Source organism: Puma concolor, chromosome D2 (genome assembly GCF_028749965.1).
Source record: "Puma concolor isolate L17-30 chromosome D2, mPumCon1.1.hap2, whole genome shotgun sequence".
Classification (NCBI taxonomy): domain Eukaryota; kingdom Metazoa; phylum Chordata; class Mammalia; order Carnivora; family Felidae; genus Puma; species Puma concolor.
The window spans coordinates 88560632-88588434 of NC_141677.1; the positions used below are offsets into that span (position 1 = coordinate 88560632).

Below are 27803 nucleotides of genomic sequence, written 5' to 3' on the forward strand. Positions count from 1 at the left end.
ACGTGGATGGCACTAACGAAGGGGGCCGCGAACGGGCCAAGCCGGGCCCCTCCTTGCAAGTCTGCACCCTCCCCGGTGCAGGTGAGGAGCCCAGGCTCGTCCTGCAGCCTGGCGGGGCAGCGGCTTGAGTAAGGCTCTCTCTGAGGTTGGGGGGTGCTCAGGTGCGGATGTACCCTCGGACTTCCTGGGGAACAGAAGCCCACACGGGACCCAGTACCACTTCCTGCCCTGCCGGCCCCCACACTGACCTGGCCCCCCCGGGCGGGCGGGGGGAGGGCTGTCCCTGTCATCTGCCGCTAATCCAAGAGGGTTTGCCCTCAGCTCAGTGGCCCTGGAGCCACGTTCTGGACGGGCTTCCTGAAATGATGCACATCAATGCAAGTCCAAACCTCGGGCGAGGGTGTGGTGCCCCAGGCAGTCCCAGACCAGAGGTCAAAATTTCACAGCCCAGTAGTTACCCCAAAGCAAATGGAAAGGAAAGGGAAAGCAGCAGGGGTTGGCGGCGGGGCCCGTGCCCTTGCGAGCAGAGCAAGACACAGAGACGGTCTGGACGTGTGGGTTCCGTCCCTGTGCTCACACACAGCTGGATCAGGGAGGCTCATGAGCCCCCCTTCCCAGCGAGCTCACTTCTCTTCCTTAGCTGTGCAATTATTTGGGAACAAAAATTAAAAGGCAACAGTCCCCGTAAATTTAGGCAAAACCCAGAGCTGCCGCAGACGCACTCGCTCCGCAGCCAGCAGACCAGACCACCCATGTGCAGCCAGACCAGCAGGGGTCTGCTCCTCCTCCGACACAGGACCCCCCCTCCCCCCGCCACCAAGGCTCCTCTTGTCCCACCCTCACCACTGGCAACCCTAGGGTGTAGCGGGCAAGCCTGTTGCCCAGAGCCCAGGATGGGGACACAAAGTTTCCGGGTCTCAGGGCAGGGCACGAGGGCGGCAAGCCCAGGGCCAGCGGGCTCCTCAGCTCGGGAAGAGGTTAGCACGACACCAGGGCTCTGGTAACGCTGGAGGCAAATAAGCGAATTTGCCACTGCACACACAGCGGCCTGGACAAGAAAGCCGTCTGTGGCTTGTGAGTTGGATCCCCTCCATGGTGCCTGTTCTTCAAGGCAGCAGCTGGACTGAGTGTCCACCACCCTGCCTCCAGGAGCCTGCTTCCGGCCCCTTCCACCTGCCCCCCAAGACCCCCTGCAGCAGGCAGGCAGAGCCGAGTCTGGACAGCAACACAGGACGTTTGGCGGGTGGGCAGCATGGCTGGAGTGGGGAGCAGTGGGGTGGGGGGGTCACAGCTGTGCCACCCAGGGCTGAACCCGCCCTATGGGTTCCACTCTGCACTTCAGCGGGTGCTCCTCAGGACTCCCCCACCCTCCTGCCCAGTCCGGCGGCAGGACAAGGGCCGTGCTGCCCCCTGGTGCCCGGACCCCAGCCTTGCTGATTGCTGCGACACCAGGTGTGCACAGCTGGACACCAGGCTTGGATTTCGTCCCCTGTGAGACCTTGATAATCATCCTGAAGTTGCTCAAATGCTGCGTGTTTTCACCTTTTTTTCTTTTTTTGAGACAAAGAAGGTGCCCAAGTGAGCGAGGGGCAGAGACAGAGAAAGAGAGAAAAAGAGAGAATCCCAGGAGGGGCAGAGAGAGGGAGGGAGGGAGGGAGAGAGAAGAGGGCGCATCCTCACCCGGAGTGGGACACGAGCTCACCCAGAGCTGGGACACGTCCCCACCTGATGTGGGACTCAAACTCACCAATGGTGAGATCACGACCTGAGCCAAAGTCAGGTACTTAACGGACCGAGCCACCCAAGCGTCCTTCACTTTGTCTTTATTTGAGAACAAAAACATTTTTAAAAACTCACCCTATTCAATAGAAGAACTCACACAAACACACCTATGGAGGCACCCGGCCCGGTGCGGGTGGCTGCTGTGAAGGGAACCTAGCGCCCTGAGCAATGATGGCAGCTTGGCAAGACGCCCCTCGGATTTTGTATTTAAACGGTAACGACACACACGAACACATGTGGTTCAGCAATATTCATTCACGTAATGGCTTCTGAACTCATTCTTCTGCAACACCTGCTGGCCTCACTGGGCGGTGACGGCAACCCTGGGCGCAGATGCCGGGGGGCCCCGTGGGACGGGCACTTGGGGCGCTGCCTTCTGGCTCCTCTCTGCAGACAGACGCTCCAGGCGCTCCGTGTAGAAGCCATTGAAGTCAAGTCTGTGGGAGGAGAGGGGCTGGGCTCCTGCACCCCCAGGTGCAGAGGCGCCCTCCCCGGGGCAGCCCGTCCGCCCCACAAAGGGGGAAGGGTGGTCTCTGCACCAGGTGCAAGGGACACGCACCCACACGAGGGCCTCAGGCTCCATCCGGCCTCCGCTTTTTCAAGCAATACTGACACCAGAACTCAAACACACATGAAAATTAAACAACAACAAGCGTCCCAGGCCCTGTCCTTAGGATATCCGATGCCCAACACAGGACACCTTCCCAGGCAGGGACACCCCCTCAATCTCCTGGAAAGAAGCTGAGCCACTGCCTCCCCTCGGAAGAGCTGTGTGTCCAGGATTCACGGGCAGTGGGAACCTGACAGCCCCAGAACCACAAACTGGCTGAGCGGCCTGCTGGTCCCTCTCCCCACGGGGCCCCTCCCAGAGTCACCAGGAATGTGCCACCACACCCCCGCACCCCCCACCACCCGAGAGTGACAAGGCACAGACAGCCCCAGGAGCCCAAACGGGGCGGGTTTAGTACGTGCCGCCACGACCCTCACTGTGCGCTCACAGCCCACAGCAGAAATGGCATCCCCGGTCCCATCCTCCCTCCCGTGGCCACCCCCTGGCTGCTCATATGAAAATGGGGGCAGGGGGTGGGGGCTGACGCGGCTGCCGTGCATAGCCTAGGGCTATGGGGGCACTGACGGGGCAGCCCGACACACGCTGGCGCACACACACTAGTGAACACAAATCGCTACGCACACCCGTCTGTGACTTCAGGGGGTGACGCATAGGAGGCTAAGGACAGACACCCTCACACCCGAGCAGACCCTGCCTCAGTGACACCTTCCTGAGGTGGCCCAAGGCTGTGTGGCAATGGTGAAGGGGGAGCCGGCGAGGGAAACCCGGGAGTCCCATCAGGCAGGGACAGGAGGGCGCCCGTGGCCGCGCGGGAAGCCGCCTGGAGATGACGCACCCACCTGGAGATGACGCTGGCCATGCTGTGCTCACAGTCACTGGTGCTGTAGAGGCTCAGTCGGGCCAGAAGGTCAAGCAGATGTGCTGAGAAATTCTTATCAAACTTGTTGATGGTGGCCTCGAAGCTGGAGGCCAGCTGCGGGGCGTCCACGTGCTCAGCCAGGTACTAGAAGACAAGTTTGGGCACCGTGAGCGCCCCCAGCCCGGCCTCGGCACTGCTCTCACCAGCTCAGCTTCCCCGTCCCTTTAGATCTAATAGAAGAAAGGATCTGGGCAAGTTTTTGCGTGATAAAAGGTGAAAGAGGACAACATAAAGCTTCCTGAGACCACAGGACAGAGACACAGTCTGGGCAGCTGGCACCCTGCTTTGCTCCCACCCGCCTGGGGTGTTTTTTCTGCAACTCAGGTTTTCGAGCTAATGCAGCATTCTCTCCTGGCTCCCTCTCACTGGAGGGAACGGACCCAGGGGCCCGGGAGCAGGGGCCTGGGCTGGTGCTGCAGGGCCTATGCCCCGACATCCTCTCCAAGGAGGCCCCTCTAGTTAAGGCTGGGCTCTGACCATAAGGACGGCAGGGCCCACAGCCCCACGCCTGCTGTGTGCCAGGCCCTCCAAGGGGCGCCCACATCTGGGCGTTCCTCCCCTTGGGGGAACCGTGGCCTTGCCCTCAAGCACAGTGGGGCTGAGGTTTGGACAAGTCGAGCGAGAAGATTCTCTGGGACTCATATTTAATATCTAATTCAAAGCAAACTTTTTTAACCAAAAGAAGAGTGAAGGGCGGCAGCAGGCGCGCCTGCTAAGCTGCAGGCCCAGCGGTGCCGGACGAAGCACACCTTCCTGGCGAGCTCCTTGCGGGTGCGCTCCTCTGCCCGCTCGGCCTCCGTGGGCGGCCCCAGCATCGTGCCATGCTCCAACATCAGGCGGCCCAGCTCACCGTCCAACTTCATGCTCTGCGTAAATCTCTTGGGGTCAGAAAGAAACACTCCTGTTAGCGTCAACCCACCTGGCCCAAGTGAAGGGTGTGCCTCCGCACAGCCAGGCGGTGTCTGCTGTGCCCATGTGACCTTACGGGCGCCTGCCCAAGGGCTGGTCCACTGACTGACTGAAGAACGTTTCTCCCCCGATGGAGCCCCATGTGACCGCGAGAGGTCTAAGGAACCAGTTCCCAGGCTCCTGTCCTCTGGAGGTTGGCCAACACCTCGCACGCTCTCCACTGGCCCCACCGACTCAGACCCCCTAGGCCCTGAAGCCCCAGTGAACCCCCACCTCACCCCCTCTGCCTTCCAACACTTATATTCTGTGCCAATACTTCGGGGCAGCTGCTTGTAACTGAATCAAGTAACTCAAGTCGGACAAAGAGAACAGCAGGTGTCCAGAAAAAGGCCCAGAACAGAGGCCCACACCGGCGGAAGGGGACTCAGAGCAGCACCCCTGCAGACAGATGGCAGGAGGCGAGTGGGCTGTGGGGTGGCCGCACCTGCATGCAGTTGGTGAACATGACGCACACGGACATGAGCCTGGAGAACACCTTGAGTAGCTCCGGGTTGGTCAGCATGCAGTCCTTCAGACAGTTGTCCAGGAAGCTCGTGTGGTGGCCCAGCACGTCATCGATGTTGGACGCCTGTGCGGAGAGAAGGACCCGGCCTTCACCCTGGGAACGACTTCGCAAGCAGACGGACTCCGCGGGCCTGGCTTCAGCTGCAGCTTTGCACGTTTCTGGTCTGTCGCCATTTTTCAGATGACCCTGTGCCCTCTGAGGGACAACATCACCCCCAACACGCCTGCTCTCGCACACGCACACGCACACCCTCACCGTGCTCGTAGGGAAGCCTCTTGTGTGTGCGGAGGGCTTCGCTTCCTCCCCATCAGCCTGCGGCCGGCGCTGCTCTCACCCCCGACCCCTGACCTGCTAACGCTCCCTCCTCAAGAACCCGCTGGAGCCTCCTCAACGTTCCGACACGCCAAGCTACGACTCACAGACTTCAGGTTCTTCTCGAGGACGTGCCAGGTCGGCTCCATGACTTCAAACATCATGTAGTACTGAATGTTCTGAACAAAGTTGAGCATCCGCTGCCGCAGAGTGAAGGCGCCGGCAAACCTGAGCGAGCACACGGTTTCAGCGCAGATGACAGGGAGTCGGCGCATCTACAGCATGTGGGGGCCACCCGCCTTGTCGTCAGGGCGTCTGCTCCGGGCTCATGCCCCTCCACAGGGGCCCACACGCGGACACGAACACCACCAGCGTGTGGGGCACCCCTGGCCGACAGTGAGCAGCTGCATGTGAGCCAGCAGGAGGAAGCACACGCCCCCAAACCTCGAAGGGCTCACGCTAATGGGCCCGACCCCCCACGTCTGCACAGACGGCTGAGGGACAGAGCCAGTGACCACCGCGGTCGGCAGTGGCCCTGCTCCGCAACGTGAAACGTGTCACGGGTCTATAAGCTACAAAGGTGTGCGACAAATTGCCTTTTTGCAAGAGGGGAGCGCGTGCGCGCAGACGAGACGCACCACTTAGCGGAGTGCAGGGAGCACTGCTTGGCGGCCTTGTTGCCGATCCAGACGTTGCAGAGTTGCCGCTCTACGTGCTTGCAGTAGAACATGTGCCTGAAGAGCATCTGGTAGCGGGTCAGGGCTTTCCTGCAGGGAGCGGGAGGAGACAGGCGCGTAGGTAGGCTTCTGGGCGGCACCAGAGCTCATGAGGCTCGCGGCAGATGGCGGCCTGGGCTTCGGCGGCACCGAAGCGGTTCTGCGCTCCGGCCACCAGGCGCCAGGCAGCCCACCCTGGACGCAAATGGGTGTGGAGGCGCCTTGGACGTCCTGCAGAACAAGGCAGGTGCCGGGCGGATCCAGTCCCTTCCTCCTGGCAGACCTGCTGTAAGGTCCAGAGACGCTAGTGCTGGAAGGGTCAGGAAGGACCAACACTCACCTATTGATAATCAGCGACAGGGGCCACTTGACGACGTAGTCGAAAGAGAAGGCCTCGAGGCCACTCAGCGTGAGCTCGGTGGGGTCGGCATGGACCATCGCCTTCTCCTGCTTGGTCTCGATGGCCAGAACCCGCAGGAGCTGGGTGATGAGGTCATGAGGCATCAGATCGATCTTGGGAAAGACCAAGAGAATGGCGTCGAGTCCTGACCACGGCACCAATCCAGCTGCAGCACAGGCCGGAGAAGCAAGTCCCTGCGGTGGACTCCGTCTCCGAGCCCAGCTTGCAAAACAAGCGCCTGCCAAGAGACCCCCACTCAAAAAGGAGGCGTCTTTCCTCCACCAAAGTAGGAAAACAAACGTACAGAGAGATCACTTAAGATATACCTGACGATATAAATGAAAAGCTATGAAGTCAGAAAGGCCTAAATCCCTCCAGATTTACAACTTTACCGCAGGTGCCAGGCTCAGGCTGAAAGAGAACGTACGTGGGTCTGAAAACACAGTACAGCTGACCCTTAAACAACGTCGGGGGTCAGGGCGCCAACCCGCCGTTCAGCTGAAAATCCACGCGCAACTTCTGACTTCCCCTACCCCCGACTACCGATAGCCTACTGCCGACCGGAAGCCTTTCCGGGACAGCTGATGGACGCACGCTTTGCGTGTCGTACGCCATACACAGTGCGTCCTCGTAACAAAGAAAGCTAGAGACAAGGAAACGTCACTGTGCTGCATGTACCATAAAACACCCACGTGCGCACACGCGGGCTGCGGGTATCACTGTCAAGAGTTGGTTCCTCCCGTGTCTTTACCTCAAATGTCTTTCTCAGGCAGCTGCTCCAGCTCTCGGGACACGGGGAGCGGCCTGAAAGGTGCTCCCCCCCGCCCCCTCACCCCCAGCCCACCTTGAGATCGTCCTTGAAAGGGTCCGTGTTGGCAGTGCTCATGCGCAGGGCCAGCTCCAGCAGCGCCTCCAGGCGGGTGGGAGTGATGTCGTCCACCGGCTTTTTCAGCTCCTCCTCGGTGAGGTCCATGAAGTGCACGAAGAAGTCCCCCTGGTCCATCAGGAAGTAGCGCTTGATGGACCTGCAGGTGGACGCAAGGTCATCGGGAAGACTGGCCGACGCGCACAGCGGCCCGGACTCGGAGAGAGGCAGGCGTCTGACGAGGAAGAGCTGCGTGCTTGCAAAGGGCTCCCACCAGAACCAGCGGTTTTGATGATGGGGGCGGCGGGGGGACAGGGGGAAGCCAGGAGGGGCCACACGGCCCAGGAAGGACATGTCAAGCACACGGCCTGCCAGCGCCCCACACCAGGAAACATGTTAGAAAGGGGAGACCAGCAGTCAGCTTCAAACAAATGGCAACAAACAGCTCTTAGGCAGGGGCAAAGAACTCAGTGCCCGGCTACGCTGCCTGGAAGGGGCTGGTGGGGCCGGGGGCAAGACTGGGAGGCTGTGTCACTGCAGACAAGGTGACACAGGCAGACACTGCCCTGCTGGGCCTCGGGGAGTTAGGACCACAGTGGCAGGGTCACAAATGTGCAAGGTTCTCAGGCTGTCTTCTCAGGCAGGACAACCTGGCAGTGTGCTGGTTTTTACATAAATAGGACAGAGCCACTAAAAGTTAATTCGTGGCCTTGGTCAGACACCCTCGATGGTTACGCATGCTGAGCTAGGAGGCCAAGGACAGACGGCACACCTCAGGTGCGCCACAAGCTCCTTCTCTTCCATCAGGAAGGCCAGCAGGACCTTGCTGGCATAGTTGAAAGCCTTCTCGATTTGCTCAACATATGCCCGCTCCTTCAGAGTGTAGATGATCTCCTTGGCCACTGGGCAGGTGACATCGTGGCCACACTCTCGGACTACATTCAGATATTTTCCTGAAAAGACAGGGAGAAAGCAAATTAAAATTTTCACCATAAGTACAATAAACCACAGACCTGAACCTCGGATGCTGTAACCCAAACAGTAGCTAGAGAACCGGAAAGAGAGGTTGAGAACAGCCTACAACCCTCTATACGTGGCAGAGAAACACAACCAACTGACACCCACGGAGCACAGAAGCGCTAAGTGCTAGAACAGGCTGGACTCTCCAGATCTTCTAAGAACACAGAAATAATTTCAAAAATATTTCAGAGAAGGAGATTCTAAACCGTCTTCCGACCCTGTCCTAGACAGCACAGCTCCCAGAACCAAAGTGCCGAGTTCCCGGCCAGCAGCGTGTCAGGTACGTCGGTCCATGTGATGGTGACAGGAGCATCACTGGCCCAGTGAGGCCTGCATCCTTGGCTGTTTTCCTGTCATGGTATGAGACCAACCCAGTGAGAAACAGATCTTTGGTCTCTGTCCCTGGTTGCTGGCGCTGAACTCCTAAAACTCTTGGGATTTTGTTACTCGTGAAGCCCCTTCTGACCACACCTGAGTTCAGGCCAGCGAGGGACTCTCGGCAGCTTCCCTAGACGGCTTCAGGGTGAGGGCTGGTGGCCAGGGACCCAACCCCATCATCACCGCCCACTGAGGTCAGGATCGGGAAAGGCTGAATAAATCACCAACGGTCAATCATTTCATCAATCATGCCTGCATAATGGGACCTCCATAAAATTCCTAAACCAAGGTGTCTGAAGAGTTTCCAGGGAGGGGTACACATCCACACGGGGATGGTGCACCCCAAATCCACAGGCACAGGAGCCCCTGTGCTCGGGACCTGCCCAGACCTCACCCCACGGGACCCTTCACCTGGCTGTTCGCTTGTATCCGTTATAACACACTGGTAATTTAGAGAGTAAAGCGTTTCCCTGAGTTCTGTGAGCCGTCCTCGCAAAGGGTCGCACCAGAGGAGGGGGCCATGGGAGCCTCCCATTTGCAGCCACTCAGACACGACCCAGTACTCGCTGATGTGTGTGCCGCCCCAAAGGACTGAGCCTCAAACCAAGGAGCCCGCCACAAACCCCGGGTGGATGGGATGAGGGCTAATTTACAGGACGTCCAGCTTGTGTCCACAGAGAACAGGAGAGCGGGACGCCGGTGTGGAAAAGCCCCGCGTCTGGGGTCAGCTGGGAGCAGGGAAGCAACTTTCCTGTCAGTGATAACAGAATTCTAGAAGCGAAGTGGCAAAGAAAAGGCGTCTCTGAGACAAACCCCCAGGGTCAGGGCACAAAGCAACGGCACCCAGAGCCACAGGAGTCGGACGGGACGGTCGCCAGGCAGGGAAGGCACCACCGGGTACAGGGCCGTGACGGCAAGGCCACAGGCAGAGGCACACCGGGGCCGCAAGGCTCACCCGTGCTGAGGACCTTGCCTGCCATCTTCTGCAGGAAGGAGGGGATCTGGTGCTGCACGACGGTGTACCTCTGGTCCCAGTACTTGTCGTTGTAATCCTCCTGGATCTTCTCCTTGCGCAGCTCGTGCTCTTCCACCATGAACTCGCTGCAGGCACAGCAGACGCTCTCGGGGTCTGGCCCACCAGAGCCCCCCCGCCCCCGTCGGTCCCCGGCTGTCAGCAACGGTGAACCCACCCACACCCCCGGGGGCAGCTGTTTCAACCGGGGGCTCGGAGAAGACCCGGGGCCACGGGGCCACAGGGGGACCTCTACCTCCACCCCTCCCAGGGGAACTCGGCACTTCCCTCCATCACAGACACGGACAACGCACGACCCCAACAGCAGGGGCGCGACCCCAGCACACCTTCTTCAGATACCACTCTCGCAAGGCAGGATTTTAAAACTTGTTTTTTCAAGTTTACTTAAAACTTTATTTTATGCGAGAGACAGAGAGACAGGGAGAGTGCGAGCAGGGGAGGAATAAAGAGAGAGGGTGAGAGAGAATCTCAAGCAGGCTCTGTGCTGTCAGCCTGATGCGGGGCTCGAACTCACAAACCCTGGGATCATGACCTGAGCCAAAACCAAGAGTCGGACGCCCAACCGACGAGTCCCTCAGGCGCCCTGCGTGAGGCACAATTTTAAAATCGTGTTCCTGGGGCACCTGGGTGGCGCAGTCGGTTAAGCGTCCGACTTCAGCCAGGTCACGATCTCACGGTCCGTGAGTTCGAGCCCCGCGTCAGGCTCTGGGCTGATGGCTCGGAGCCTGGAGCCTGTTTCCGATTCTGTGTCTCCCTCTCTCTCTGCCCCTCCCCCGTTCATGCTCTGTCTCTCTCTGTCCCAAAAAATAAATAAACGTTGAAAAAAAAAAAAATTTAAAATCGTGTTCCTGGGGCGCCTGGGTAGCTCAGTCGGTTAAGCGTCCGACTTCGGCTCAGGTCATGATCTCACGGTCTGTGAGTTCGAGCCCCACATCAGGCTCTGTGCTGACAGCTCAGAGCCTGGAGCCCATTTCAGATTCTGTGTCTCCCTCTCTCTCTGCCCCTCCCCTGTTCATGCTCTGTCTCTCTCTGTCTCAAACATAAATAAACGTTAAAAAGCATAACAAAAATAAAATAAAAATAAAATAAGATAAAATAAAATAAAATAAAATAAAATAAAATAAAATAAAATAAAATAAAATAAAATAAAATAAAATAAAATAAAATAAAATAAAATATAAAATCGTGTTCCTTGTAAGGCCCTCCCCTCAGACTGTTATCTGCACCATTAGCAGAGAAACACTACCCCAGCCACAAACTTATTTTTAAAGTAGTTTAAGAAATCTACCTCAACACAATAGACTCCTTCGTGAGCTACCCAAGCTCCGTTTACGTATTTAAACGCGTGATGTGGAGAAGGAACGCTCAAGTCTCACCCCCGGGAAGGAAGGAAGCTCAGGCCAGGAGCCGCCGCTCCAGGCGACTCCGACGCCCTCCGCTCGACAAGATAAAGCCTCCCGGGGCTCGTGCGGGCGTCTGCCCCTCGCGTACCTCACCGGTGTTCTCCTCAGGCCCCGCGAGCCCTACCTGTACGGGTCGTTGATTATCCCTCTATAGATCCACTTCTCCAGGATCTCGAAGTAGGGCACGCTGGCAGCCTTGGTGAGGTACAGACACAGCTCCTGGGCCTGGCTGTCCCCCGTGTAGTTGAAGCTCCGGTCATGGAGAAGGCTCAGGGTTGACCCCCCAACACACTCGCCTTTATCCACCGAGGTGGCTGCAAGGACATGGAGGTGGCGCTCAGTGCGGCGAAGGGGGTGCCCTTGGCACTTGAGGCCATGTCACGAGAGGCCAGGGCCTCAGTTCATCTCCGGTCTCCCGGGGACAGGTGCCGCTCTCGCGGGACACACTCAAACCGTAACGCTCTGATCGCTAACTAAAGCCTATCAGGAAGAGCTTCCAGAGTTTTCCTGCCACAGACTAACACCTGACGCCCCGTGAGCTCTGGCCGCACAACACGCCGGTCCTGCCGATGCTCCCGCGGGAGGGCCGGCACGTCCCCGGGGGCGGGAGGGCAGGCACGTACCCAGGGAGGCCAGGATGTCCAGGGTGCGCATGGCTGGCTGGATGTAGAACCAGAGCTTCTGCAGGGACAGGAGGCCCTGCCTCTGCAGCTGCTCCAGCTGTGTGACCAGGATCAAGTACTCCTTCACCAGGGCCCTCATGGCGGCCGCCAGGGCGTGGTTCACCTGCCCGTATTCGAAGGAAGACTTCTCTTCAATGAACCTAGGAGGGAGAGGGCACCTGAGCAGGTGAGGCTGAGTTTTCAGATCAGATGTCACAAGCTCTGGGTCCCCTCCCCACTCAAGCTCTTACCCTTGAAGGGAACCCGTAGACACCAGCCCCCTGCACTTGTCCCCAGGCCCTTCGGGACCGTGCCAGGAGTGAAACCCGGTCACGACAAGACAAGCGCGCTCTTGGGGTTTTGTTTTGGGGGCACGAGGACTGAGCTGCAGGGATCGGGAGCACCTGGGAAGGTGGGCGCCCACCTGGTCACCGTGGAGTAACTGGCAGCCACCGGGAGGACCCTGTTCACCAGCTCCCGGATGGACAGGTCGAGGTTGGGGTCCACGAGGAAGGTGCGGCTCTGCCTCCCGGTGAGAGGCTGGGCGGTGATATACCTGCCGTCCACACCCACCAGCACGTAGAGCAGGTCCTCCACCACAGCCGACTCCTGGGCGGTCAGGGGCAGCGTGCCTGTGGGCCGCGGACACCGCTGGGCCGTGGCCTCGCGTCCAGGGTCCCCGCTCCCACAGACCTCGCTCCCGAGGAATCTCCTCGGCACCCCCCCCCCCCCCCCGGCTCCCCGGTGCTACGCCCTCCAGCGCTCACGGGCACGAGAACCAGGCTGACGGGAACCTGACTGGCCCCGGAGCGGTGCGCCACAGCCTTAAAGCCCCCGGCGGAGAAAAACTCCCACTCAGATAAACGCCTGGCCTTAAAAGGATGTGGTTAGGAATTAAGGAGCGCTTCTGCCGTAAGCTGTTCTCACAGCACTGGTCACGGCCAGCAAGTCTGGGTTGCGGCGCGACAAAAAGATTTTCCTCAAAGACTTTAAAACCGGGTACGCGCAGTATGAGGCGGTCCCCTCACAACCACGCCGCGGACTGAAGGACAGTCGCGAGCCATCCCCAGGGCCGCCCGCCAAACACCTCCTGACCCAGGCAGCCCCCTGCCTGTCTCGGCTCACGGGCCCTGACACGACCCCCACTGCTCCCCCCAGCAACACCTGCCGGGAGAGACCGCCGTGCGCGGGCAGCCAGAGGCAGCAGCGGCAGAAAGGTGTCTCCACGAAGCCGCCCCCCACCCTCGCACAGCCGGCCCCACGCGTGCCTGTGTCGGCCCCACAGTGCCCCAAACCGGGGCCTGGAGGCTCAGGGTGGTGCTGCACCACACACGCAGGACACGGGCTCCGAGCAGGCAGCCGCCGTCTGTGGCCCGGGTCACCCGGCACGCGGAGGCGCACTCTGAGCTCTGGCTCCTCTCCACGACCCCGTCACGACAAGATCACCCACAGCTCCCGTTCCTCGTGAGCAGGGCTGTCTTCCGGGAACGGCCACCAGCCTCGGCTGCCGCTCACTTGAAACCTGAGCGTCACCCCACTTAGAGCCCCGGCGCACGCTCTCAGTGGGGTTAAGGGGTACAGCGCCAGGTCAGCTGGTCCCGAGGGAGGGGACCTTGGCCTCAGGGGGCAGATGCCACCCTGCCCCTCCAGCACCCTGCCCACGTGTGGGAGACAGCACCGCAAGCCGTGCTGCTGAGAGGCAGGCGAGATAGGAAGGGACTGCTCCGAAGGGGACACTGCACCGCGAACCGCGGCCAGGAGAACGATCCAGCAAGGTCTCTGTGGCTCGCCAGGGTTTGGGGAGTCGCTGCAGAGGCGACGTGGGGCACAGCCCTGCCGCTCAAACCCGCTAGCTCTGGGACTGTGGAGAGCACCCCAGGGAGGAGGGACAGAACACGAGGCTCCGTGCCACCAGCCACCTGGGCCAAGTAAAGAAAGCAAAACACCTGTTCCTCAGCCACACTAGCTGCATTTCAATGCCCATGAGCTCCATTCAGCTGATGGCACCATACATTTTGGATACACATATTCAGAACATTCCTTCAGCACAGAAAACTCTGGGGAGGTAGAGGCCCAAGCTAGTGAGGGCAGGACAGTGTGTGAGCAAGAAGGGTTGGTGAAGGCTGGGCCCGGGACCAGGCTGGGGCAGCGGGAAGGAAATGAACACAGGGGCCACCCCCAGCTCCAGGGCCTGACAGTGACACCGGTCGCCACGAGAGGAGTGGGGACACCAGAGGGAAGGTCAGGAGCCCCGCGGTAGACACAAACGGCAGACAATTGGCCCCATGAGCCAAAATTCAGGGAGACATCCTAGGGACAGAGACCTGAGATCACAACAGGGGCATGATTCCTTCAAACTAAAAGGTCACTGTGGAGAGGGAAACAATCAGAAAAGACCCAGGAGCAAACCATGGGACCACTTGGAAGAGGAGGGCGGGGGGGGCGGGGGAGGGCAGACACAGGGAGGACACAAGAGCTCGGCCCTCCTGAGCACAAAAGCACAGGAAGAACGGTGCCGCACGCCGCTCACACATGCCAGATGTAAGAAACAGACGTACCACATACCTATAGGCACAGCCATGTCCGTGTTGACGCCTGAGCCAGGCAGGAAGTCCCCAAGGAGGGTGGGTCTGTCGTATACCCACGGTGGAAAGACGGGGAGGCGCTGGCCTGAGTTTTTTTTGTTCTGCTTATCTCGAAGCAACTTTCTTGTCAGTTCCAGAGACTGCCGAGGGTGTTTTCAAAAAACAAAAAAATATATACTTTTAGTATGAACGCTTAACGCTAACACATACGGCACTGGAGAGATCGCCTGCTCAACGCAAATGAGGAAGCGGGATGACTGTCTCCACGCCCGTCACAGTGTGAGGAGCTGGGGACGAGACGGGAACCCAGCCTCTTGTCAGGGTCCCAGTCTGCAGAACCCACAGGTAAACCGGCAACACCAGCAACAGGCTGCACCTTTCTGGGGACAACTCACACGGACCCCGTCACTTTTCCCGGAGACACCAGGTCTAGTCACGACCTGATGGGTCACGGATGGGTCAAGGAAACCAGGCCACCCCCCCCCCCCCCCCCGCAACAGCCAGCTGGAGAAGCGCGGGCGTAGAGGAGAGATCCACCCAGGGAAAGGCCGACCCCCGACATGCCCGGAGCAGCAGTCCTCCTGCGGAACCAGCCACCAGAAGCTGACCAGGGCAGGCCGAGGTGGCCCGGCTGTCAGCAGAGCCAGCTCAAAGGTGGCCAGGGAGAGAAGCAGGTGAAGACCATTTTCTCGTCGATCACACAGGGTGGCAGTGAGGGGACATGGGAGGTGCTGATAGGACACGCCCACCAGCACTGGCTGTCATGTGTCAGAGCCATGGTGCTCAACAGGCACGTGCTCTGCTCAACCCTCGTGGGGACGCAGCTCTGAGGGAGCTTGAGAGCCACAGAAGTTATAGCCTGAGAAGACAGCTGTCCCTCAAGTGACCAGGGCAGGACACGAAATCAAGAGCAAGGAAAAACAGTAAGCAGAGAAGATAGAACACGACGTGGATGAAATTATCTACAAAATACAACCTTAAGAAACAAACTGTGAAAACCTAATGGATGGAAACGGAGACTCACAGTATACAGGGCAAGACCCACACGAGTGCCTCGGACACGCGAGCCCAGAACAGGCGAGCCGGCGCGGGTGACGCAGGGCCTCGGGTTTCTGACCTGCAGCGTGCGTCAGAACTGCCGTCCCTACGCAGCTAGGTCCCCATCGGGAGCGAGCCGCAACCCCTCCACGTCCACGTTCCTCTCTAGCTCGCACACACCCATCGCCACACCTGCTCCAGCAGGCGTGGCCCGTGGACGGCGGGTGCAGTACCTGCTGGAGCGTGGAGCCTGTGGCCACGCTGCCGAGCTGCTTCCTCAGCTCTTCCAGCTCCTGCATGGAGATTTTGGAGGCCGTGGCGGGGCCGCTGAAGCCACTGGTGCTGCTGCCTGCAGCGCTGGCCGCGAGCTCGGCTCTCTCTTTGGCGTTCTGTTGTAAGTACTGCAGGGTCTGAAAACACACGAGACCCTACATTACACGCCTGTGCTCTGCTGGGCACGGCCAGGCCCCCTCCTTCCCTCCTGACCCCAGCCACCCACGGAGGGCAGCGGCAACTCCCGAGTCTGTGGGCCGCAGTCTCTCCGTGTTTTCTGCCGTGAGGTGTCACATCCTCAGACAGAGAGGAAGATAATCCCGCGGATGCTTGACAGCCAACTCCCAAACCCTGTTCCCAACTCAGCCTTTTCTCTACACTCGGCCAGTCTCCCGTCCCGCACGTGGCAAGAGCTCTTCCCTCTGTGTGACGGTCAAACATGCCTGGTGTGGCACCACAACCTTCTCCAGACCCTGGGCCTGTGAGTGAGAGGCCCAAGCACATCCCCAGACGCCCTCGGGTGCAACAGCATCTCCGGCCTTGACGTGACGCTAGGTGTTTTTCTTAGGGTCACAAGTAACATGCCCATTCAAAACAGACAAAACCCCTGCGTGAGACTACGAGATACAAAACCCTCCAACCACAGGGGTAACCGCGGTCAAACTTCCCGGGGGCACCGCCAACATGAGCTACTGTTCCTCCTGATGCACCACCGACACACCCCTGCGGTGCGTCAGAGTGCTGGTAGCACAAAGCAGGGAAGGAGCCCCGTGTTGGGTGCTGCAGGCGAGCAGAAACGTGCCGTCCGACAGCAGACTCACGATGTGTTATCGCAACTGAGCCAACCCACGTGCGTAGAACAGGTTAATCAGAGCAGCTCCACACACAAGTTCCGTCAGGAGCACGCATCACACTCTCGATGAGTCCACAGCCATTACCTCTCTGTCTTCCGTGAGTTTCGATAACAGGTACACCAGTGGGTCAAGGTTCCTTGTGTTTTTAGATTTCAGTTCATCATATTTCTTTAGAAAGTCTTCTGGAGTACGAGAAAATTCTGCTATTTTAACCTCAAAAGCATAAACATGAAAGATTTAGTGACAATAATAAACAACTGTTAAAAATCTTCCAGGGGCGCCCGGGTGGCTCAGCCGGTTAAGCATCCGACTTCGGCTCAGGTCATGATCTCGCAGTCCGTGAGTTCGAGCCCCGCGTCGGGCTCTGTGCCGACAGCTCGGAGCCTGGAGCCTGCTTTGGATTCTGTGTCTCCCCCTCTCTCTCTGCCCCTCCCCTGCTCATGCTCTGCCTCTCTCTGTCTCAAAAATAAGTTAAAAAAATGTTAAAAAGTTTTTTTAAATCTTCCAGAAAATTAAACACGAAAACCAAGACAGTGAAATTAGGTAGGTTAAATAATCATACACCCCCGAAATAAAACTTAAACTCAACAAAACATCTCATTAAACCTACCCATGATCTCCCACAATTTCCCTCCTGTGTGCTTCCTCAGCCTGAGATCAGGAAATGACCGTTTAGATCTTTCTACCAGTTTATGCATTCACTTTACACATTTAACTCTAGGGGCTCCTGGGGGGGCTCAGTCGGTTAAGTGTCCAACTTCAGCTTGGGTCATGGTCTCTTAGTCCGGGGGTTTGAGCCCCGTGTCAGGCTCTGCGCTGACAGCTCAGAGCCTGGAGCCTGTCTCCCTCTCTTTGCCCCTCCCCTGCTCATACTTTGTCTTTCTCTCGCTCTCAAAAATAAATAAACATTAAAAAATATATATGCATTGGGGCGCCTGGGTGTCTCAGTAGGTTAAGCATCCAACTTCAGCTCAGGTCATGATCTCACAGTTCATGGGTTCGAGCCCTGTGTTGGGCTCTCTGCCCCTCCACAGCTCGTGTTCTCTCTCTTAAAAGTGAATAAACATTACAAAAAAATGTTTTTTAAGTTTACGCATTTAACTCTATTCCCTCTGGAACCAGGGATAGGCTCAGGGGTTATGTTCACTCACTGATTTATGGTGCTCCCCTTATAATAAATTAAGATCACTTCTGTGTTCCCAGTCTGTCTGTTCAGTGAATTTTTCTAATTATCATTGTGCCATTATTAAACTATTTATTAAAAAAAATTTTTTTTTAATGTGTATTTATTTTTAAGACAGCAAGAGACAGAGCATGAACGGGGGAGGGTGAGAAAGAGGGAGACAGAATCCAAAACAGGCTCCAGGCTCTGAGCTGTCAGCACAGAGCCCGACGCAGGGCTTGAACTCACGGACCGCAAGATCATGACCTGAGCCGAAGTCGGACGCGTCACCGACTGAGCCACCCAGGCACCCCATTATCAAGCTATTTAAATAATACGAGCTTTACAGAGTGTTTCTAAAAACAAATTTCAAAATTATCTCGTACTGAAGATCCGTAATTTTGAATTATATGCTATTTGAATAAAAACAGAAAAACCTGCTTTAGAGGGATTGCAATGCAGTTGATACAGAAGCTTCCTTTCCATCCAGAGGAATATCTGAGTCTCCTTCCTCAGGGGACTCAGAACCTGGGTTCTGAGGTCAGGGTGACAGCCCAGCAGTCTCCCTGAGCCACCATTTATTCATTTGTACAACAGAGTGAGTAACAAGGGCCATTATGAGGAAGCATCAGAAGCATGGAGTTGAGCAGAATTCTTGGTCCAAGAAAAGCCTTTGACAAGTATTGTCTGCCATCTGCACTGGTAATGCTGTGGCTGCTCAGTCAGGAAGCTTATGAACTTTGTGCACAAACTGTACCAGGGACAGGGCCCATCTTGTCCAGTGCACAGCACTGCACCAGGACGGGGCCCATCTTGTCCAGTGCATAGCACTGTTCCAGGACAGGGCCCACCTTACCTAGTACACAGCACTGTACCAGGACAGGGCTCACCTTACCCAGTGTACACAGTGCAGCAACAGGACGGGGCCCACCTTGTCCAGTGCACAGCGCTGCACCAGGACAGGGCCCACCTTGTTCAGTGCACACAGTGCAGCACCAGGACGGGGCCCACCTTGGCGCTGTGTGCAGATACAGTGGTAGTGACATATGGGGTCCTATTCTTCTGCAGCAGGTCGATATAGACCTCAGCACCATCCCCTCCGTGGACACGCAGCAAGCTGAGCAGCTCATTGACGTCGTGGTGAATCCGAAACTCACTCATAGTTTTGGCTCTGAAACAACATCAACAATATGTTCTCCTAAAGCTAAGAGGAAAGCCGTCTACAAAAAACAAAACTGTGCTAACAGCTCTAGTGAAGACGAGGCCTGAGGTAAACGAGCAGTAGACATAGCACACAACCCATATGCTAATTAACTAATGAATATTAATTTGCAACTGGGCAAGTGAGACTCTAATCTTGTGCGACAGAAAACAAGTTCCGCACGTACAAATATCATCAACTCATGCTAAACATCGAAAACTGGCCAGAGTCAGGAATCTTCAAACATAAAAGCAGAACGGTTAAGCGTCAGCTGGTGCGTAAGTCACTAGCACACACTTTTAAAATCAGGAGAAGTTCACAATAACCAGTTATGGGCATGAGGCACAGCAGGGCATGGGCTGCGGAGTCCCAGGCAGTCTGAACCCTGACTTGGCCAATTCTGGGCTGTAAGGTCCTCGGCAAGGAGCCTGATCTCTCTAGGCTTCTTCTGCCAAGGGGTGAGTAGTAAATCCTACCCATAGAGGTAGTGCGGAGATCAAATAAAATCATCCTTATAAAACACCAAAGGGCCCATACGGATAAGTTCCCATGGTATTGTTACTAGGCAAGCAGGAACAAATTCCGTTACTACATAGGGCCGACCATGAGGAAACATTACTGGAGAAATGGCTGGTTTTACCAAAGGAAAACTGGATCTGAGTCACCATCAGTTACCTTAGTGATCATGGAAGAGCCTGAACGAGGCACTGCAAACCACAAGCAAGACAGAAAAGACAACACAGAAGTCTCCCACTGAGGCCTCTTTGAATCTCAGGGCAATCGGTTTTACACACATTCTACATTCTATAAGGGTTCCTAAGGAATGTGGGTTGTCCTACAATGGCTAGACTAGATGTCTTATGATGGATGGACTGCAAGGTCATGCTAGAGGGCAAGGGCACTGCGTTTACCATGGAAAGAAAACACCTGTCCCCCAGATACAAGTAGGTGGAGACAGGGCTTCAGAAGAAAGATCATCGAAGTGAATGTGTATTTATTTTAATTTATTTTAATATTTATTTATTTTGAGAGAGAGCGAGCGAGCAGGGGAGGGGCAGAGAGAGAGGGAGACACAGAATCCGAAGCAGCTCCAGGCTCCGAGCTGTCAGCACAGTGGCTCTCAAACCCATGAACCGTGAGATCATGACCTGAGCTGAAAAGTAGGACGCTTAACCGACCGAGCCCCCGAGGCGCCCCAACGTGAACATTTATTCTAAAACTATCCTCACATGGGGCGCCTGAGTGGCTCAGTCGGTTGAGCGTCTGACTTCGGCTCGGGTCATGATCTCGTGGTTTGTGGGTTCGAGCCCCCCCGTCGGGCTCTGTGCTGACAGCTCGGGGCCTGGAGCCCGCTTCGGATTCTGTGTCTCCCTCTCTCTCTGCCCCTCTGCAATGCACTCTGTCTCTTGCATTGTCTCAGAAATAAACTTTAAAGCTACCCTCACCAAACCTTACATTTGTGGCAAAAATACAAGTGCAGACATCCTCCCACTACAAGTGTTAATACTCCAAGGAAGCTGGTCCTCTGTGGGGATTTGGAACAATTCTTGCAAGAATGGTGGCTCTCACCCGCAGGCAGCAGCTCTCCTTAGAGGCCCTCTGGAAACGCGTAAGGGACGCTTCTGATTGTCACAGTGCCTAGAAGGGTGCTCTTGGTGTGTAGTGGGCAAGAGACCAGCGCGCCTAAACGTCAACAGAAACGTCCCACCAAAAACGCTAGCAGCGTCCCCGCTGGAAACAACTCGGAGGGGCTCACGACAGCCCACTCCGTCTTCCTGATGCTCCGGAGTCCTTCTCTCAGTCGTCACAGACACAGACTTCTGTGGCGGAACAGAACTTCCCTCCTCGTGGCATTGAGTGCGAGCTACCAGAAGCCTCCTCCACATTCCCTCACCCATGAGTTAGGCACACACGAACACCCCTCCCCCCCCCCCCCCCCCCCCCCCCAGTGAACATTTCAGGAAAACAGTCTTCGTTGAGAGTTCAAAACTAATTGCGGGGCGCCTGAATGGCTCAGTTGGTTGAGCGTCCGACTTCGACTCAGGTCATGATCTCGCGGCCAGTGAGTTCGAGCCCCACGTCGGGCTCTGTGCTGACAGCTCAGAGCCTGGAGGCTGTTTCAGATTCTGTGTCTCCCTCTCTCTCTGACCCTCCCCCATTCATACTCTGTCTCTCTCTCTGTCTCAAAAATAAATAAATGTTAAAAAATTAAAATTAAAAAAAAAAAACGAATTGCACAAATGGGCTTGTAAAACAAAATTTGTGAAAAAAAGGTCAAGAGCCCTGATGCTTTTTCAGAGACAGAAAAATAAAGCATAAGCGATGAATCTGTCCAGGGCTCTTCTTAGCTGTGAAACGGACTGGGGATGGGGCCACAAGCCTTTACTTCCAGGATGAAGGAGCCAAGAGTTTTATTATGCTCTTTAAATGGCAGCTCTAAAATTATCTTCTAATTTTTTAAAGAAACAGTACCCCCCTTCCTGACTATATTGCACGCATGGGTGTCCTATCAACGCCGAAGTACCTGGGGGAGGAGGGGAGTCCGGCCATGGCCACCCCGCCCACCCCCCCACAGTAAGTCTCAAGCGTCCTTGCGTCCCTTGGATCACCCATCGCTGTTTTAACTAGGTAACTTTCACCAGGTAGGCAGCCGTGTCCGCGGCTGGGCAGAGGCGTCCTCTGCTTTCTTCACCGGCGAGCACTGAGCACCGGGCACAGAGTCCTGCGCACCTCAGGAGCTGATGGGAGGGAGGACACTAGAAAGGCAGGCAGAACGCGCAAGGCCTGACAGGCTACGAGAGAGCCGCTGGACTAAGGTAACGGGAAGCCACCGAAGGGCTTTAAACAAGGAAGCATTGCCGTAGGACGTGAATTTTGCAAAGACCACTCTGGCTCCAGTTTAGTTACTGGTCTGGAGACCAGCACGACCCAGAGGCCGCGCCAGCCCTTCAGGTGGGAGGCAAACGCGGCGTGGACAAGGGTGAGGGTAATGAGGGCGGAGGAGGAGTGGGAGTCTCCACAGCAGGGAAGCCGCACGGTTAGAGTTTGGGACGTGAACCGTCGGTGGGGCAGCTCACAGGCCAGCTCCGTACCCGAGCGCGGGGTCCAGGGGCGAGACGCCCGCTGGCCGTGCGCCCCTGAGCGGTCGGCGCACGGCCGGCGGCGGAGCGCGGGGAAGGGAGACTGAGCCCCGCCGCCTCCCCCCCGCAAGGCTCAGGCCCCAAAGCCCGCGGCCGGACTCACCGCGCGTCCGGGCGCCGGTCCGCCTAAGCTCACAGCGAAACCCGCGGCGGCAGCGGAAGTGGCGCGAGGTCACTTCCGGCCCCGCCCCGGCCGGCTCGCGGACGGTGGCCGGCAGGCTGTGGTGCCTCCAGCGCGCAGGGCGATGCAGCTGCCGCCCGCGCTGCACTCCCGCCTGGCGGGGGGACCCGGGGCGGCCGAGCCGCTGCCGGTGGAGCGGGACCCCGCGGCCGGAGCCCCGCCCTTCCGCTTCGCGGCGCGCCGGGTACGCTTCCCGCGGGAGCACGAGTTCTTCGAGGTCTGTGAGCCCAGGAGGGAGAGGGCGGTTGTCAGCGGGGGCGGGGCCGGCGGGCAGGGCGGGGGGCCGTGGGCGGGGCCGACGCTCGCGGTTGGGGGCGGGACCGTCGGGCGGGGACGGAGCCGACGCTCGCGGATTGGGCTTCGGGCGAGGCGGCAGATACGGGCCGGGGGGCTTGTGGATGGGGCGTGCGGATGGGGGCGGAGCGGACAGGGGCGGGGCTGGCAGACCGGCCCCGCCCATGATGTGCGTTTCCTGCAGGATGGGGACGTGCTGCGACACCTCTACCTTCAGGACGTGCTCACACAGGTGACAGAGGCGCCGGAGAGGCCCAGGTACTCGCCTCTGGGCCCAGCGCTGCCCCCTCCCTGGATCCAGCCCGCTCGCTCCTGGGTGATCCGCCACCCTACCCTCTGCCAGACCACCGTCCATGCTCCTCTGTTCTGGCTTCACTCCCTCCTCGCTGGTCTGTGAAAATTTAGTTCTTAATAAACTAGAATTTGGGATTGCCAAAGAAACATCAGAGCTTTGCCGTTTATCAGGCTGCTTAAAGGAAAGGTGTCAGTTGGAAGGATAAGGTCCTCTGTCATTAGCAGGACGGCATTCCCACAAGGTGGTTTCCTTTGCCAGGGTGCCTGAGTTTACCTGTCAGGTGGCAGGCTGCTGCCAGGTGTTTGACAGCCTGGAGGACTATGAGCACCACTACCACACTCTGCACAGAAACGTCTGCTCCTTCTGCAGACGGGCCTTCCCCTCAGTGCACCTGCTGGACGTCCACATCCTGGAGTGGCATGACTCACTGTTTCAGATCCTGTCCGAAAGGCAGGACATGGTGGGTGATGTGTCCATGTTCCTTGGGGCCAAGTGCAGTCATCTCGGGCGGAGGAGGGGTTTGTCCCCAAGCTGTTTGCCTAGCTGGGGGGGGGGGGGTGGTCAGCACACTGCTCCCAGCTGGAGGTCAGGGGCAAGGTGTGGGGGGACTCTGTGGGTCAGGATGGAGGTGATGCTGTTTCTGTTTCAGTATCAGTGCCTGGTGGAAGGCTGTGCAGAGAAGTTCAAGACCAGCAAAGACAGGAAAGATCACCTGGTGAGATGTCACCTCTACCCTGCGGACTTCCGATTTGATAAGCCAAAGAAAAGCAGAGGGTACGCGAGGTGGTGCACGTGCCAAGCTTCAGGATGTGGCCCCTGAATTTAGAAAAGCGTTTTGAGTGTGTAGACTTTAAGGGTGCTGTTGGGTGGGGAGTTCTCAGGCAGGAGGAGTGAAACCAGTAGGGGATGGTTTTGCTGGCCCTGTTGGGAACGACTGGGATCTCATCTTGGTGTCTGCCCTGGGGCACCTAGGAATGTCACCTGATTCTTTGCTCTACCTGTATCTCCTCCTGGGGGCTGCAGCCCCACTTGCTTTGCTGACCTCGTCCTCTGGGAATCTGCCCCAGGCTGAGAGGCCCTCCCCTCATGCAGCCCCTCCAACTCTTCGTCTGGTTGGTGACTTGGACAATAAAGCCATTTTGTTACACACCACTGCTCAGAACAGCCTGGGGAAATGCATCAGGAGTCATTCTTAAACTTGTATCTCTTTGCCTTTTGCAACTGGTTCCTTTGGCAGAGTCCGTCAGAACATCCTGGGAATCGTGTCGAAGTGTTACCAGGCTAGTAGTCCTCAGCAGGTCTTTGCTCTTAAAGTACTGTGAGTCTGAGAGCCCACTGCAACACAGGAGAGTCACGAGGTTCTGAGTGTAAGATGACTCTCTCCTCTCGGAGGGACCATTTCAAGGAAAGGAGTCCTACAATGCTGGATTGAGTAGGGATTGGGGATGAGACTCGATAGCAAGGTTAACATTAGCAAACTTCTCGTGGTTGTGGAAAGACAGTGGGCACCCTTGGGAGGCATTTACCACGTGGCACCACAAAAATACTTTTTTCAAAACATGAGGTGTAACTGTCACTAAATTTGCAAACGTGGCATCTGTCATGTGATCATTCACTTAAGGTTTTGTTGTAACCCTTGTGCTTGTCCCGATAGTCTGGAAAGTACGCTTTGCCAAAACAGTTAAAAAACGTTCTTTTGCAAGAAAAGTAGTGTTTTTGTGGTCAGTCTTGGGGGGGAAGACAGGGCCACAGGAGCCACCACTCACCCTGTCTCCACAGCCCAGCCACACCCGGGGCCGCTGTACGAGCGTCCGCAGAAGCTCCGAGGGATGACGGGGAGCAATCAGGAGGGGATGCCATGGAAGTCTGCTCTGAACACGCGGCCTCCCTCCCAGAGCCTGTGGGCGAGCGGCGGACCTCCAGCCACAGGTCAGTGCCTGGCATCCTTCTGAGGCAGGTTGTGAGTGTGTGCTTTGTGAGGAGAATGCTGGGCTGGGCCCTGGGCAGTAGTCTCCCTGAGAGAAGGGAGTTGGAGTGTTGGCTTCAGCAGGAGTTGAGAGCCCGACCGGTCCTGTTTCTCTCGAGTCACTTTGTGTCTTGTGCACGCCCTGTTTTGGGCCCTGAGGCACAGGAAGGGAAGGCACCATCGCCCCCCTTGCATCGTGGCCTAAACTGGGATGGAAGGAACGTTGGCTGTCGTTGCCGAAGTTACCATCTACTGATCTGTTTTTCTATTGCTAATTGTGTTCTTATTGGGCTAAACTTGTTTTCGAGTCTAATTCTGGGAAGGACACAGGACAGTAGGAAAGAAATTGCCAACAAGTGCAAACCGATAAGAAGGTAGACTCTTACCCCCAGCTGCCCTCGCGTAGCCGCCCAGCCTTTGGCCTGCAAGTGGGTCCCGGATGCCGTGGCAGTCAGGGTTCCTTCCAGGTGGTGGGTCACAGGAGGCCTGGGCCTGGAACCCGTGTCAGGAGCGGCCCTTTTGGCTGAGTCTCCCAGGCGAGAGTGTGTTGGTAGAAGCGGGTCTGAGGTGGATGGCCAGGTGTAGGAAGGGAGCTGACCCCGGGGCCCAGGGCATCTTGGGAAGGGACAGCCCTGTCCTGAATGTTCCTCAAAGTGGAAGAGAAGGAGCTCGCCAGAATAAACTCACGACGCTATTTTATGAGTTGGGTTTTTGTTGGGAAAAAAAATGGTTTAATACGGAGACGACTCTTCTCTTTCAGAATACCTTCTACCATCTGTTTCGGTCAAGGTGCATCACGAGGATTTAAAAGCACCAAGAAAAAAAAGGGACACCAGTGACAACGTGGACGGAGAGCCACAGAACTCTGAGCTGACTCTGAGCGAGCGGTGGCCTTTCGCAGGATGGGGCGTCAGTGTTGCACTTTCTCTCGCATTCTGGTGCGGCCGCCCTCAGACTCAGGCCTTTGCCACCCTCCATCTCAGCCCAGCTCCGTGTTGCTGAACAACTGTGTGACAGCAGAAGCAGTGACAGACCCACGGATTCCCGACACATGCTCTGGTGAATGAAATGGCCCGCCATGCCACCTCCCTGTGCAGGGCCGTCCTGAGGACGTGCCGTATAAATACGTAGATATTTGCCATAACGGTCTCCAGCCGTGACTTCTCTGTGGTCGAGCTGCGTAGGGAAATGGGCAGCAGCTCTCCGTGGGGAATCTGTTTGCAGGGCTCGGTTTTTGGAAAGATTTACAAAGCCACAGAGCCTCTGGGGGGTGAGGATGTAGCACCAGAGTCGCTGACGCTCCTGGCTCAGCAAGAGGTCCCAGGGCTGCCTTCCCCAGCGGCCATCAGCTCAGAGCTGATGGTGGGGTGAGAAGCCGAGGGGCTCCTGCACCGCAGGTGGGGTGTCGGGCTCTGGGAGAACCCTGCGGCCAGGGCCGGCCTCCCCGTGAATTGAGAATCTGGAAATTAACCCACATACTTGTGCTCAACTGGTGGGGAAAGAGTAGTCTTTTCAACAAGTGGTACTGAGATAACCGGACATCCACACGCAGAAGAAAGTGGTATACGCGTAAGAGATGGAAATACACGTCCCCCCAAAAACTTGTGCACCAAATGCCTGCAGCAGCATCATTCACAATGGCCAAAAGATGGAAACAACTCACATGTCCCTCAAGTGAGGAACGCGTAAGCAAAACGTGGTGTATTCATAAAATGAAACACTGGCCAGAAAAGGGAATGAACCACTAACACTTACTACAACATGGACGAACCTTGAAAGCATCATGCTGAGTGAACAAAGGACACACACACACACACACACACACACACACACGGCCTGTATTCTATGATTCCATTTCTATTCCATTTCGAGAAACGCCCAGTGTGCGGACATGTACAGAGAAAGGAGGTTACTGGTTCTTAGGGCTGGGGATTATGCGGAAATGGGGGAATAGCCAGAAAATACAGGGTTTTTTTCTGAGATGATGGAAATGCTCTGAAGTTCCCTGTGGTGAAGGCTGCACACATCTGTGAATCTGCTGAAAAGCGTTGAATCCTACACTTCAGATGGGTGAACCGTATGGTGTGTGAGTGTGTCTCCATAAAGCTGTTTGAAAGAACAAACACGTACCCGGCTGGCTCAGGCAGAAGAGCCTACGACTCTTGATCCCTGGTTGTGAGTTCAAGTCCCACATTGGGTATAGAGATTTAAGTATAAAAATTAAAAGTCTTACAAGTAAGTAAAACAAAGAAATCGCGAGGCAATCCGGGAAACCTGGACGCTGCTGGACACTCGACAGGCACCAGCGCTATTCTGTGGTGGTCATGCTGCGGCTGTTTTCCTAAGTAGTCTTTAGAAGGTACTTCCCGAAATATTTGTGAAGGAAATGACATGATGTCTGGGGTCTGCTTCAGAATGATCTGGGAGGGAGGACTGTTTGGGGCTGAGATGAAACCAGGCTGACCCTGGGTAGATGGCTGCTGAAACCAGGAGCCAGGGGCACAATGACCCTAACCGTGCACACGCACTCGCCCCCTTCGACAAGTAAAGTAAAAAGGAGGAAAAGGAAGCCAAGGCAGGTGTGGACAGGACCAGCCTCAAAAGACCAGAGCTCCGGGTCATCCTGTCCCGAGGGCAGCCCCTCACACTCCCGCAAGCACAGCAACTGGTGAGAAGCTCACACCCACCCAAACCTTGTCCCCGGCTGCTCGGAAGGAGCATGAGGCAAACAGCTTTCTTTCTGGACTCTGAAAGAACCGAGATCAGGCCCTTGGGCGGGCATAGTGAGTGCTTACAGGGGAAGTGCACTGAGCCCCCTGGCGAGTGGGAGGGAGCAGCACCGACCCTGGAGAGATGATGAGGCAGCCTCTCCATGAAGTGGTCCAGTTAGACCACAGCAGGTGGGCGGGCAGGTGGGCAGTGGGCAGGCAGATGGGGGGGGGGTGCCCCAGAGGCTTCCTGCAGCACTGCAAAGCAGGCCAGGCTTCCAGAGGACAGGACATCACCCTGCCACCTCTCCCCAAGCAGATCACCTTACATGTTTCTCCTGATTTGCTGTGGACTTCATGTTACGGTATTTTGCTGTACGTAAGTTCTTTACGGTTATGTGGTCAGTCTATCATTTATTATCTCTATGATTTTTTTTTAATTTAATGTGTCAAAAGCTCCCCCCTCCACGGGTTTATTCTAGGAGTTCACACTTGTCTCAACACTGGAGAATCTGTTACTGTAATACACCATGTTAACAGCCTGAAGGGAAAATCATATCATTTCAATATG

General features: G+C 56.7%; 2 protein-coding genes across 5 annotated transcripts; one reads left to right on the top strand and one right to left on the bottom strand.

Annotated features, from left to right (window-relative positions):
* Positions 1-1808: 1808 nt before the first annotated feature.
* On the bottom strand, positions 1809-22060 carry TUBGCP2 (tubulin gamma complex component 2). 4 transcript variants are annotated; one of them, XM_086681258.1, is made up of 18 exons: positions 21892-22060; positions 18459-18618; positions 16370-16498; positions 15392-15568; positions 14101-14260; positions 11960-12167; positions 11497-11696; positions 10998-11187; positions 9393-9538; positions 7812-7992; positions 7019-7199; positions 6115-6287; positions 5697-5825; positions 5166-5286; positions 4666-4809; positions 4022-4150; positions 3193-3356; positions 1809-2219 (listed from the first exon to the last, which is right to left on the bottom strand). In XM_086681258.1, exons 2-18 carry the CDS (start codon positions 18606-18608, stop codon positions 2084-2086), a joined length of 2718 nt encoding a protein of 905 aa, XP_086537384.1. In that variant the 5' UTR covers positions 18609-18618; positions 21892-22060; the 3' UTR covers positions 1809-2083. The 4 variants fall into 4 exon arrangements, with proteins under 4 accessions (XP_086537384.1, XP_086537385.1, XP_086537386.1 ...); XM_086681259.1 differs by lacking the exon at positions 21892-22060 and having other exon boundaries at positions 16370-16467; positions 18459-18596; XM_086681260.1 differs by lacking the exon at positions 21892-22060 and having other exon boundaries at positions 16370-16488; positions 18459-18596.
* On the top strand, positions 21976-27774 carry ZNF511 (zinc finger protein 511). Its single transcript, XM_086681263.1, has 6 exons — positions 21976-22186; positions 22448-22521; positions 22817-23018; positions 23208-23332; positions 24338-24487; positions 25285-27774. The coding sequence occupies exons 1-6, from the start codon at positions 22034-22036 to the stop codon at positions 25361-25363; spliced, it is 783 nt and encodes a 260-aa protein (XP_086537389.1). The 5' UTR covers positions 21976-22033; the 3' UTR covers positions 25364-27774.
* Positions 27775-27803: the final 29 nt, after the last annotated feature.